General features: G+C 49.5%; 1 protein-coding gene across 1 annotated transcript in view; it reads left to right on the forward strand.

Annotated features, from left to right (window-relative positions):
- The window catches only part of TTF2 (transcription termination factor 2), a 146683-nt gene that overhangs the window by 115109 nt on the left and 17326 nt on the right, over positions 1-14248 (forward strand). Inside the window, exons 20-22 of the mRNA XM_086935653.1 lie at positions 1160-1218; positions 1548-1701; positions 4622-4704. Coding sequence (XP_086791779.1) covers positions 1160-1218; positions 1548-1701; positions 4622-4704 — 296 coding nt within the window. The remainder of the gene's footprint in view (positions 1-1159; positions 1219-1547; positions 1702-4621; positions 4705-14248) is intronic.

A 14248-nucleotide genomic window follows, 5' to 3' on the forward strand; every position in this document is an offset into this window, starting at 1 on the left:
TTATTGTATTCTTTTAGTTACTGTTCTTTGGTATTGATAAGAAACGTGACCATAACTCTGTAATAATAAACGAGTCAAAGTGCATTTGTTAGTTTACTCGTTCCAAGTTACATGTTTTATTTGGCTATGTTTATTTCCATTTTGTGGTATATACAGTGCTTAATTTGAGCCAGTGGTTGCAAGTCAGGCCTAAAGGCGCTCATCAAAAAAGATTTAAAAATATGCTGAAGACCCTTGTGGCGTCATGTAATTTGCCACATATGTGATATTCAATGTTTCCCACAGCTCTGCTGCTCTTGGCGCAATGCTGAATTCTTCATTAGTGACGCCATTGCCAGGACTGGTAGCACAAGTGCACATGTCATCCTTTCTCCACTTTATGGTCTGCATGATTCCATTCACTTAAGCATTTATCAAACGTTTGAGGATTTGTGGAACAGTCGATGTGCGTATTCTCTTCCGCTCCATCTTTAGTCGCTTGTGTCTATCCCAGTGAGCGATAACCTTTCAACCGTTCTTACAGTAAGGGTTTATTATTTTGTTGGTGGCCAGTGCGTATAATTTCCTTTCCAACCCATGTTAGCAATGGGACCTAGGGGAGAAGACTTAGTTAAAGGTCCAACAAAGTGCTGTCAAGATTGTCAGTCTCAAATTATAGAACTATATACTCCTACCAAGGGATATTTTCATCTCTTGAAATGGCCCAAGTGGGGCCTCCAAATGCATCGGGAGAATGCTAGCCTCCTGCACATGCCTGAAGGGTGCTCTGTTCTGCAGATTTATTGGGGGTACAAATGACTTCTTACACCTTGACTTGCTTAATAATTTTGTACCGTTACCCTAAGCTCAGTTTTTAAAGCTTATACTAACCTTCAAAAATACAATAGCATCGTTTCTGTTCAGTGGGTTCCTTAAATTGTGATAGCGAGGCGTTGGCTCTTCGGAGTCTTTGACAACTAAGACACTGAACTAAAGCCTCAACATGCAGGCAACTCTCCAAGGCTTTTGGTACTAACCAGTCACTGCTGCCACAGTAACTGGACACTTAACCCCAGTTTTTTATTCATCTTGTTGTGTATTAATTGTTTTTGTGATGTATATTGATTATGTTGTGATTTCCTGTATATGCCCATAAAAAGATGATGCATTTTGTTTCCAGATCTCATGTCTACTCTTGAAGCTTGAAGAAATCCGTAGCAGTCCGGAGGTTCAGAAGAGGTAACGCGCACTCTTCTATTTCTGGTTGATGTTTTTCCAATGGTGGCTGCATTCACTTTACTTTGGAGAACGCGCTATGCAAGGCATTTGTGGCAGCAGGGATTGATGTGAAGCGTCAGCCTTTACCTGTGTGCACCAGTTACTAAAATGAGTGCGAATAGGAGGTTGTGGATATGTATTCCAGTTGATCTGCACAGCTGGTCATGCTTCCTTGGTCCAACTTTAATATCTTTTAACAGCTTTTCCTCATTTGTAGCACTGCATCTTTTTTGAGTCTTTTTGGTGTCACATCTCGGTCTACATTTATTCTCTGGTTCCTCTCTTGCTAGTGTCATTGTCTCCCAGTGGACCAGCATGCTGAAGATCGTTGCAGTGCACCTCAAGCGGATTGGCCTATCCTATGCGACCATTGATGGCTCTGTGAATCCCAAACTCCGAATGGACATGGTGGAGGAGTTCAACACCAATCCCAGAGGTCCCCAGGTAGGGTGTCTCACCTGCATCCCTCTGTAGTATGTCAGGTGTACACACCCACATATATGTGCATGGGTTTAGGGATCATAGATGGAGTGAATGGGTGCTTATAAATCTAGGGCATAGTCTTTGCAGAATCTCTTTAGCATCATTAACTAATGTGCAAAGTTTGTAAAAATGAAAGCAAACCGCTATTTTTGACCTTCGGGTACCTGACGGTCTATCTGCTAACATCGTTTAAAACATGCAATGCTAGAGCTCTGCTTCCAGGTACCTGTTGTCCATGGGCAAAGCGCTATGGATTAATTGGTTCAGGATGTTTGCATATGCCTATCCTCCACTGTCACTGATAAATTATGTAATAAGGAAAAGGAGGCGCATCCTCATATCGCCCAACTTGGCGAGTCAGGCAAGGTACCCAGAACTCCTAGAGATGTCTTTACTTTCCCAGTGGAATCTCTCTACGAGCAGATCAATTCACTCAATACTAGGGTCAGCTGCAACATCCCAAAAGCACTGAATCTTGCGTTTTGGCACATTCTGAAGTCTTAGCGTGTGAGTACCTTCAGGTTCCAGCAGAGTTCAAGCTAGTTCTCATGGGCCCGCACGCCTGCCACAAGAGGTTGTTTTTGCAGCCAAATGGAAACAGTTTGTCACCTGCTGCACCACATTTAGCAAGCAGCCTATGGCTGACTTGGTGCAAGACATTGTGTATTTGTTGCACCTAAAAGAGGCCGACTTAGTGGGCAGTACCATTAGGGTACATTTCGTGGCTGTTTCCACTAACATGCAGAATAGACGACACCAGTCAGGTTTCAGAATGCGAGTGATAAGAGCCTTGAAGAATGGCCTTAAGACTAATTACCTCTGTGCCACAAGTCCCTTTTGTGGGACTGAAACATTGCTCTTGCCCAGCTCATGTGGCCACCGTCAGACCAATTGCACTCTTTCCCACTGGAGTTTTTAAATTAGAAGGTGGCCCTTTTTGTTGCAATCCCTTCTTTTAGAAATGTCTGAAAAATACAAACTCACAATGGAGGTACCTTATATCCAAGGGCACAAAGATTGGTTTGTCCTTGGAACCAACACTCCTTTTCTGCCTAAGGATCTCTCTCAATTTAGTCTATAAATCAATTAACTTGCCAGTCTTTTTTACACAACCTGAAACGGCTGCAGAAATAGCCTTACACCATCTTTGTCTAAAGAGCTCTTGTGTTCCATTGCTCAGACAAAAGCATTTAGAAAGACCAGTAGTAAACTTACTGAAAAGTGTAGTTTGTGAATCAGGCCACCATTAATTGTATATGATCAAGAACCTTGTATAATAATGTAAAGTCATCAGATCAATGACCTTGAAATGTAAAACCTATGAAAGAATGGATTTTAACACAAGACTGATGGGAACATCTCTGTATATCTGATAGACGTCTAGCCGCAGATTCCTTAACTTAGAATATCTGGATCCAAAAAACTTTCCGCAGCAGCACCTCTGCGCGCCGGGGGGCGGCGCCACCCAGCTCCTCCTTGACAACGTCCACGGACATGACGTCAGTGGAGCCATGTATGTCCCCTCCACGGCGTGCTAAAGTCAGTTTTCTTCTTTTCCGCGTCTGAGCGCGCATCCTGGAAAACCAGCAGTTCCTTGGCCTGGTTTTCGGGCCATCGCGACGCTTCGGTGTCGAGTCTAACAGTGTGCAATGCCTTCTGGCTGTAAGGCCTGTGAAGCCTGTGCAGGTCAGATGTCTGGAATTGACCCGTGCCTCATTTGTATGTGGTGCCTACGCGTGCACCATGTCTCTAAGGGCTGTGACGCCTGTCAGCGGATGAAGCCTAAGTCCTTGAGGGAGTGCCTCTTGAAGTTGCTGGCCGCACAGGTGTCTGATCTGCCTCCCTCCCGTTGCTGCTCCTCTTCTCGAACTCGGGCTAGTTCCCGTGGTCGCTCCCGCAACAGACGTGCGACTACGGGTAAGCGTAAGTACAGTTTTGCAGTGTGAATCTTGCTGGATTCAGATTCACTATGCTGTGCAGATTTTACCCAGCACTGAGCTGGGTAAAAACGCACAGCAGCATCACCCTCCGTATCCACCATTTCCGGGAGTTGGGGCAACACGTGCCCTAATAGAGGCGTATTGTAAGGCGCTACAGGCTTATTTCGAGTCCCCCCCTCTACCTTGTGCGCCTTTGGGCCCCACAGAGTTTGCAGGCAGTCTTGCTGGGTCCTCGTCTGCGGATGTTTCCCCAGCACCTGCTGTGTGTGTTGACTTCGATTCCGGAGCAGACACAACACCACCTAGCCAGGGCCCAGAGCCCACCCAACCCAGTCAGTCCGCGCATAGCCCTGTGCGGCTTCCTGAGTCAACGTCGGAGGTGGCTCCGGCGACGCCTGGGTCGATGCCAGGTACTACACCAGGCTCGGCTCCGGCATCTCTTGCTGTTGGACTGGTGTCGGTCTGCGTCCTTGTCAAATCCTCTGCGGAGGTCGCCGACGACTTAGATACGACATCGATCAACTTCTGGACTGGTGTCGAACCCGCCTATCTTGGTGGCTGCTCCTCCCGACACCACTTAGCAAATAAGTTTTCTTCTTTGTAGGACCTTCTTTTATCTGGAGTAAATGCAGTCAATGTCTGGCAGCTATTTGTTTTTGTATGACTAGTTGGTTACTGGGCAAATGTTTGTGTGTTTTTCTTCTAAGTACAGCATGAAGACTTTGAACATGTGAATGTAGCGCCGTTTATAAACACCTATACACAATTTAAACAAGATCTCGTACATGGCGCTTTGGGATTTTTAGTTACCACTTTGCTCTTCATCCAGACTAGTTTAAAGATGGCAGTAGTGTGTGTGTGTGTAGAGAATAGAGCTCCGGGTCCAGTGCTTCATTTTTATGTACTTTGTCTTCCTTGCTGATAATTGCTTTTGTTGACAGGTTATGTTGGTGTCCCTCTGTGCTGGAGGCGTTGGCTTGAACTTGATCGGAGGCAATCACCTCTTCCTGCTGGACATGCACTGGTAAGAAAAGAAACCAATTCCTCACGCCTGAATGTATTTGGTTTAGCCTGAGGAGGGACAGAATTGGATTGTGCAGTGTAAAGTCTTCTGCATGTGCATGCAGGGCTCCAAGGTATTGCACTCCATGATTAATGGTGGCAGTCTGGTGAGGGGTTCTGGGACCATACATCTAAAGAGGGATTGGGGGTGGTTAGGCGCTTTGTGATGCCAAACATAGTCTCACGCTGACCATAGTTACTTCTCCTGTGTGTTAACATTGGCGCCGAGCATCATGCTCTACTCAATTGGATATCTAGAATCGGCAAAGATGTTCCTCCCAACGGTGACATGAAGATGCTCTCTGCTCCCTTTATCTCCATTACTTCTGCAAGTCGCATTAGAGTATTTCAAGCCCTATGATCCATGCTCTGTTATTAATTGGGTCACAGCAATAACTGGGACGACTCCTTCCAGCAGCTCAGAGGTGTTCACCTGATTGAGGAGACTGGGATCCCAGATTTATTTCTGCACTGAACACTTCTTGTGCTGAGGAGGTACCAGGCACTGTTGATTGTCTGTGTTCTCTTAGACTTTCTACGGGACGTGCAAGAGTGCTGTGACTAGGATTGTGACTCACCTTTTTGTCACCTGCATTTGTACAGATGCAGACAAGCCTGGATCAAGAATCACATTGGTGGTTTGGGGTCATTTGCCTCTGCTTTTCTGGAGTCCGTCATGCTGTAGCTCTGCAGAACGGGCCAAGTACACACCCTCCATGCTTGGCGCTCAGCTTAGCACTGCTAAGCAGTCAATGTTTCTCAGGGAGACCGAGTGAGGGGCAAGAGCTCAGTATTCAAATCAACCAACAGGGACAGTAACTCGCTGTTCAGCCAAGTGGATATCTCCGTAGAAAGAAAGCACTTTAATCTCACAGCAGTATTAAAGTTTGATAGTGGGTTCAGCTGCTGGCATCCGTGATTTCCCTCCCCCCCCCCTATGAAGTCTAGTTAATTGCCACTCCAAGTACAGTTCCATTTCTAGGGAGCCCTCGCATACCTACAGTGACTTTTATCAGAGGTACGAACTTAGGCAGTATTAGTTCAGAGGTGCCTGATCACTAAGTGATGACCCCCCCCCCCCATAAGTCCGTACAATCACTTTTTTTAGACCAAGCCAATTACAATCTGAGTCTTTCGATCTCAGGGCGGGTTACCTGCTCAGTGGAGACGCAGTGAAGAGCACCCTTGTTGGAGTTTCACCAGCAGCACCTTCTTTAGCTTTGTGGCACCACAGACTGCAGCCTCTTTCCACTTGAGCTGCTGGAATGAACATCACAGCAGTTCTGGGTCATGGGTCCTTGTCTTGAGCAGTTGTGGCCTCTGGGATGGGGACATTTCATCTGATCCGGGTGATAATGGCTCTTGCAGTATATCCTCCACATCAAGCAGCACAAGCCCCTTGGGTATGCTGCAGAAATGTTGTGCTCTGTAGTTTCTTCATGCAGTTCACCACAAGAACCACAAAGGGACTCCAGTTATTTCTCACTTGGCAACAGCTTTGATCCTAATGTCCATTGTCTCCTACTGGGGGCACCACATGCTGGAAACATCATTAGGGTTCTCCTTTGGGACCATCTACGCAGACCTACAATTTCTCCATCTAATTGTGTAGACAATAAGGTGATGTCCCCTCACTGCTAGGAAACTAGCTGTCATGCAGACACCGGCCCTGGCCTCACAGTAGCTCTTGTAGTGCTCTCTTAGTGACAAACCTAGAAAGTGGACCATCTAAGGTTGGTTTGGATCCCACTTTCATACTCCTTTTCTAAACGGTCATTGTGGATCTAAGTCCTTGGACCGGTATGAGGTGGTTCCCTTTCAAATGTAATTTTCTGACTTCAGGGCAGATCTTGCCTTTTGTGCAAGGTGCTGGCTACAAACAGGAGTATCCAAACTGGGACCCAATGAAGTGGTAAGATTCTCCACCTGACTGTCCTCAACCTTGCTGAAGTCACAAGCGGGAACAGACAAAATGTTAGCCCAGCTTAAAATCTTCCTAACCCTAAAAAACACAATTTCCTGAATCGCTCCCTATTGTCTACCATTAAAGAAACAACAGTGTGCAGGGTAAAGTGATCTGTAATCCCCTGCTAAAAAAAAGAATCTAAAAATTGTCCAAGGCTAGCCCTGCCTGCATCCTCTCTCACTTTACTGTCTGGTTCTCCACCCTTCAGCTCAGGAACACAAGAAATACACTTCTGTTTGCTGTGAAAGCAGCAGCCACACTCCACCGTCTGCACAGGCAATCCAAAATAGATCCCATTGGAGGCTTGCTACTGTAGATCTTCTCCACATGTTCGAGGCATGTGGGCTGCTGAATTCATATCTGTGCATAGATCGCCACCTAGTGTTGGGTCCGGATGATTGCACATTGTTGTCCTGGAAGAGTCTTCGAAGTATCACGAGATAGGTGGCTCCTCCCCTGGACTACAGTGCGCATGGGCATCGCCTCCATCCCCAGATTGTTTTTTTCCGCCATTGGGTTCGGATGTGTTTCGGTTCACTCTGTCGGAACCGATAGTTGTTCAACTTCTACTCGAGACCAAAAGGTCTTTAGGCTGGGCGTCGGTATAGTTGCGTACGGGTTTCTTTCTGACTCTCAGCTCCGATCTCTTGCTGCCCTTCCACGTGCTTTCGGCGCGGACGGGCCTACACTACACTCTTGCTATGGAGCGAACTCCCTTTAAGAAGTGCCCGGTGTGTAACTCTAAATATTCACACCTCGACGTGCACCCTGTGTGCAATACCTGCTTGTCGCCGGATCACCGCGAAGACACCTGCATGGCGTGTTCGAAGTTCCGGAGCAAGAAGACTTTAAAGATTCGTCGGGCCAATAGGCTCCAGGCTAAGTTATCGGCTACGGCGCCCCCACCAGATGACATTTTCCAGGAATCTGTCGAGGGAGAAGACGACGTGCAAGGTTCGGACTCTAATCCCGCATCCGAAGGGGAAACCTATGACGAGGGTGCGGAGAACTTTGACGAAGTCACCGACGAGGTAGGGGACGACGATCAGGCTTTTGCCACTATGGGTGATAGCTCGGAGGAGGAGCATCCCCAACCAGACTCTGGGGTTATTACCCCTCCTACGGCCCAGGTCGAGGGATCGCCTTCGGGCCTTACCCAAGATCTAACTATGAGTCCTACGTCCCCGCCTCCGGGCCCGGTCACGGACATTTATGACCCATCACTTACGTCGAGGAAAACGAAAGTGAAGCCAACTGGTCACGCACCCTCGGATGCGAAACCGAAAGTGAAAGTTGCGCTGGTGAAGAAGGTTCTGGAGGCGTCAACTTCCAAGAAAACCAAAATGGCCGACTCGAAGAGCCACGCCAAGATGGCCGACCCGAAGTCCTCGGGGTCGGTGCCGAAGGCGAAATCGTCCGACGCGGCTGCGTCGGCTCCGAAAGGGGTTGTGGATCCGAAGTCGGCTCCGAAAAAGCGTCTGGGCGACGACGCGCATGGCCATGGGGCGTCGGCCCCGAAGAAGGCGCATGCGGGTGATCGGGCTCTCGATGCCGAAAAGTCGCTCGAGCCGGTCAAGCCCTCTCCGGCCTTGACGAAGAAGGTGGCGGAATCCTTGCAGCGGATTCGAAAAGACACTGTGGCGCCGAAGCTCACGCCTAAGCCCGCGAAGGAGCAGACGCCTATCCGTTTCACCTTTCCTCCCAAGTCGGCGCCGAAGGCCTTCGCGCCGAAACAGAGTGGACCCTCGAAGGAGGTATTGGCACCTAAAGCGGCCTTGGTGGTGTCGAAGCTTCGACTCCAACCGCTTGCTGAAGAGGAACGTCGTGAGGTAACCATCGACGCCAACACCGGAAAACTGTCGCTCCTCAAAAGGAAGATCACGACGGAGCCGGCGTTGGAACATTTTAAGATCCCTCTCAAAAACAAAAGGGACTCCGAGGGCTCTTCGGCTTTGGTGGAGCCTGTGTCCCCACAAACCCTGGGGTACTCGCCGACGCATTCCACCGCAGCCGGTGCGGACGAGGAGGATGCCGAGTACGACTATCCGGCGTACTCGGATCCGGAGGAGGAGCACGTTCCGTGGTCCGCCGGAGGCGACCCGGAGGACCCGCAGGCGGGTCAGGACGCTCAACTTTTTGCGGCCAAGACGTCCCCGACTGAGGATTCGACGGCCTTCAATGCTCTGATAGAGAGAGCTGCGGCTAACCACGACGTCGAGCTGCACTCGGACCCCGTGGATGTGGACTTCTTATTCGACACCTTCTCGGTAGCCGAAAAGTCAGTCAAAACGCTACCGATGCTGAAGGGGGTGCTTAAACATGCAACGGAGGTTTTCAAGGAGCCCACCCGAGCGCGTGTGGTCAACCCTCGCATCGACAGGAAATATAAGGCAGCGCCCACGGATCCTACATATATCAAGGGACACTTGCCGTTGGACTCCCTGGTCGTTTCCAACGCTCGGAAGAGGGCGAACTCTCAAACTACTGGTGACGCTCCTCCCCCAGACAAAGAGTCCAAGATCTTTGAGGCCTCCGGCAAACGGATTGCTGCACAGGCAGCTAATATCTGGAGAATATCTAACACCCAAGCCTTGCTTGCACGTTATGATAGGGCCCATTACGACACATTAGAGGCCATACTGCAACACTTGCCTGACCAATACAAGGAGGCGGGGGAGATGCTGATTCAGGAGGGTAAACTCATTACGAATGCATCCATCAAATGTGCGTTGGATGTGGCAGACACAGCCTCCAGGGCTATCAATACTAGTGTGCTGCTTAGACGCCATGCCTGGCTTAGAATTTCGGGGTTCAAACCCGACATCCAAACCACTATACTGAATCAGACAGTGAATCCTGACCATCTGTTTGGCCCTGAGGTGGATGCCACACTGGAAAAAATGAAAAAAGATACGGAAACTGCCAAGTCCATGGGGGCTTTACAAAGTCAGCAGTTTCGGAGTGGTTCCTTTCGCCGCTCAAACTCCAGAGGCACCTCAAGGGGACAAGCATCCCAGTCCACACAATATTACAAGACTAACACCCAAGCCTCGTATAACAACAAAAATACAGGTGGTTACAGAGGCAATAATGTCAAGGGCAGGGGACGTGGCAACAATAGCTCCAGGTCCACCGCCACCAACAAACAGTGACGTCTTGTCACTGCCCCCCGGCCATGCAACACCGGTCGGGGGGAGGCTCCAGCAGTTCCTGCCGGCGTGGAAGTCCATCACCACGGACAGGTGGGTGAGGTCTATTATCCAGTACGGGTACTGTCTAGAGCTTACGTCCATTCCACCGGACATGCCCCCAAGGAGCCGTCCTATGTCAGGCGAGCACTTGACCTTGTTGCAGCAAGAAGTTCTAGTCATGCTGCAAAAAGGGGCGATAGAGCTCGTTCCATTGCAAGAGCGGGGAACAGGGGTTTACTCCCTGTATTTTCTGATTCCCAAGAAGGACGGATCCCTCAGGCCGATCCTGGACCTCAGGCCCCTGAACTGGTACATCCTCTCGGAGCACTTCCATATGCTCACGTTACAGCAGGTGCTTCCCCTGCTTCAACAGGGGGACTTCCTGGCTACGCTGGATCTGAAAGATGCCTATTTTCATATCCCCCTGCATCCTTCCCACAGGAAGTACCTCAGATTCACGATCTTAGACCAGCATTACCAGTTCAAGGTTCTGCCGTTCGGGGTCACCACGGCACCGAGAGTGTTTACCAAGTGCCTAGCGACTGTGCGGCGCATCTCCGTCGCCAGCACGTCCACGTCTTTCCCTACCTGGACGACTGGCTCATTCAGGCAAGGACAGAACAGCAGTGCGTCGACCACGTGTCACGCACCATTCATCTCCTGCACGATCTGGGATTCTCTCTGAACTACCCGAAGTCCCATCTCCAGCCCGCCCACGTGCGACAGTACCTGGGCGCGACAATCAACACTCTGGCAGCCACCGCGCAGCCAAATTCAGTGAGAATCGCCAGTATCCAGGCGCTGATCCAACGATTCAGACCCCAACACTCGCTTCCAGCGAAGGTGTTCATGCAGTTGATAGGCATGATGGCCTCCTGCATCTCCATTGTCCCGCACGCGAGACTACATATGCGTCCGCTTCAGGAGTGCCTTGCACGTCAGTGGACTCAGGCTCATGGGCAACTGACAGACCTAGTGTTGGTGAGCGGTCGGGCATACAACTCTCTGCATTGGTGGAATCCACACAACCTTTGCAAGGGCTGACCATTCCAAGAGCCTGTCCCACAGATTATCCTGACGACGGACGCCTCTCTCCAGGGATGGGGAGCGCATGTACTCCATTACACTGTGCAGGGACTATGGACACTACAGCAAAGGAAGATGCACATCAATGTGTTGGAACTGATGGCAATCTTCATGGCCTTGAAGGCGTTCAAAGTACATCTGTGCAACAAAGTCGTGTTGATCCGGACGGACAACATGACGGCCATGTACTACATCCAGAAGCAGGGAGGCACACACTCTCCACAGCTGTCTCATCTGGCTCAGAGCATGTGGAAGTGGGCCATTCAGAGGAACATCTTCCTCATGGCAGAGCATCTCCCGGGCAAGGACAATCAAATGGCGGATCTGCTCAGCAGGCACAGCCATCAGATGCACGAGTGGGAGATACATCCATCAGTACTCCAACCGTACTTCCAAAGGTGGGGTCATCCAGAGATAGACCTGTTCGCCACAAAGGAGAACGCAAAATGCCAAAGCTTCGCCGCCAGATTCCCACACCCCCAATCACAGGGCAATGCGATGTGGATGAACTGGTCAGGCAAATTTGCGTACGCTTTTCCCCCAGCACCTCTGATACCGCTGGTGGCACGCAAGCTCAGGCAGCACTCGATGACTCTCATCCTAGTTGCTCCAACGTGGGCTCGCCAACCATGGTACACCACGTTTCTGGAACTGTCCGTGGTACCGCATCAAAGGCTTCATCTCACTCCCAGCCTTCTGACGCAGAGCCATGGCGACATTCAGCACCCAGATCCGCAACAGCTCAACCTGGCGATCTGGCTCCTGAAGTCCTAGAGTTTGGCTACCTCAATCTTCCTCCCGATTGCATGAACATCATTCGGGAGGCAAGGAAGCCCACTACCAGAGCTTGTTATGCGGCTAAATGGAAGAGGTTTGTCATCTACTGTGCTAACCACAATATCGACCCGCTAGATGCTTCCATTCAAAACATCATTTGCTATCTCTTCCACCTGTACCAATGCAATCTGGCGTACTCTTCCATCCGCATTCACCTGTCTGCTATTGCAGCATACCTCCAGAATAGACCACACCTGTCACTCTTCAGGGTCCCTGCTATCAAGGCCTTTCTGGAAGGACTCAAAAGGGTCATTCCACCAAGGACTCCACCAGCTCCAGAATGGAACCTCAATGTGGTTCTTACGAGGCTGATGGGTCCTCCCTTTGAGCCACTGCACTCTTGTGAGCTTCAGTTTCTGACTTGGAAGGTTGCGTTCTTAGTAGCTATTACTTCGCTACGGAGGGTTAGCGAGCTGCAGGCGCTCACCATCCAAGAATCTTTCTTCCAGGTACATGCTAACAGGGTGGTGCTACGCACTAACATTAAATTCCTGCCCAAAGTGGTATCCCAATTCCACTTAAACCAGACAATTGAATTGCCGGTGTTTTTCCAAAACCCAGATACACTGGCGGAGCGCATGCTCCACACCCTTGATGTTAAGAGGGCCTTGATGTATTATGTAGACAGGACAAAGGATTTTCTCAAAACCAAGCAGCTTTTTGTTGCTTTTGCCACTCACCACAAGGGAAACGCTATCTCTAAAGCAGGGATTGCTAGGTGGATAGTGAAGTGCATTCAAATCTGTTACGCTAAAGCTAAGCGCACTCTCACTATCCCACCGAGGGCCCACTCCACCAGGAAGTTGGGGGCCTCTATGGCTTTCCTAGGTAACATTCCCTTAGAAGATATCTGTAGAGCAGCCACATGGTCTACCACACATACTTTCACTAAACACTACTGTGTAGACGTGCATTCCAAACAACAGGCAGCTGTTGGTCAGGCTGTTCTAAAAACACTTTTTCAGACTACTGCAGCTGGCACGGGTGGCCGCCGCTAATAGAGGGACTGCTATGTATTCTATGCACAGATATGAATTCAGCAGCCCACATGCCTCGAACTGCAAATGCTACTTACCAGTATGCATCTGTTCTTGGCATGTAGGGCTGCTGACATTCATATCGCCCACCCTCCTCCCCGGCGCCTGTAGCAGCTGCAGAATTCATTCATTTACATACATATGCTCATAGCATGGTCATCACTCACATTCTTCACTCCATCTCTGCCAATGGCTAAAAACAATCTGGGGATGGAGGCGATGCCCATGCGCACTGTAGTCCAGGGGAGGAGCCACCTATCTCGTGATACTTCGAAGACTCTTCCAGGACAACAATGTGCAATCATCCGGACCCAACACTAGGTGGCGATCTATGCACAGATATGAATGTCAGCAGCCCTACATGCCAAGAACAGATGCATACTGGTAAGTAGCATTTGCAATACAATGTATTCACTCACTTGACAAGCGCTCAGATTATCAGTACAAGGGGCTGGGTGCTATATCTAAGCTGGGCTTTACATGAGTGGGTGCACTCCCTCAGATACAGGAAAAATGCCTGATCAGGCGATTCATAAAATCTGTATGCTGCTGAAACTCAGGACATACAAAGTATTTCCATGTCAATAAGAGGGCAGGCTTCAGGTCGCAGAACAGATTCTTGACATGGGCTTTACCATGGGCAGGTGTAGGACTCCGCTCACAGGGCGACATTAACGCAGCCAACAAAAGCCAGGATATCCATTTCATATTCAATCCGCATAGGGGGGCAGGCTGGTTTACTATGCAGGCGACATTCCTGTCCCAACAGATGGGTGCCTCCCGCATTTCCTATACCTATTCTTCATGAGGAGTGCACTATCTATCTAATGTGCGGGCATGATATACCAGCGCAAAGTGACATTGGTGTCCTTCTCAAGACATGTTCATGTTGGAGACGTACACAGGGCAGCTACATGGGCTGCAAATATTCAGCCCTATGTTCTTCATGCTTTATGGCACTAGGTGCCTTTAGTCTTTGGAAACATCCTGCCTAAATATGTAGCTCCCTAATGCACCCTTCCCCGCTTTCTTTTTCATTCTGAGAGTCAGCGAAACATGGAGGTATGAAGTTAAATTTAGGATGACTTTGACTCCTAAAAACTGGTGTCGCTTATGTGCCCTCACGCCTACTCCCTCTGCCATTGGTCAAACCCATCACACCAATGTTTTCTTACTTCCTTGTAGTTTTATGTTTAAGAGGATATCTGCAGCCTCATGGGGCGAGGGTTAACATTGTGTATACATATTCACACATGCACTACACTGGTTGCTTAAAGATTGCTGGTTAACTACTTTGGAAAGCAGTTCCTGGGTGCAACATCGGATGGCAGGCTAGCCAGATGCTGATAATTAGTGAGACTGCAAACTAGGAGAATCCACCGCTTTCGC

The sequence above is a fragment of the Lissotriton vulgaris genome, chromosome 8 (genome assembly GCF_964263255.1).
Source record: "Lissotriton vulgaris chromosome 8, aLisVul1.2, whole genome shotgun sequence".
NCBI classification, from domain to species: Eukaryota; Metazoa; Chordata; class Amphibia; order Caudata; family Salamandridae; genus Lissotriton; species Lissotriton vulgaris.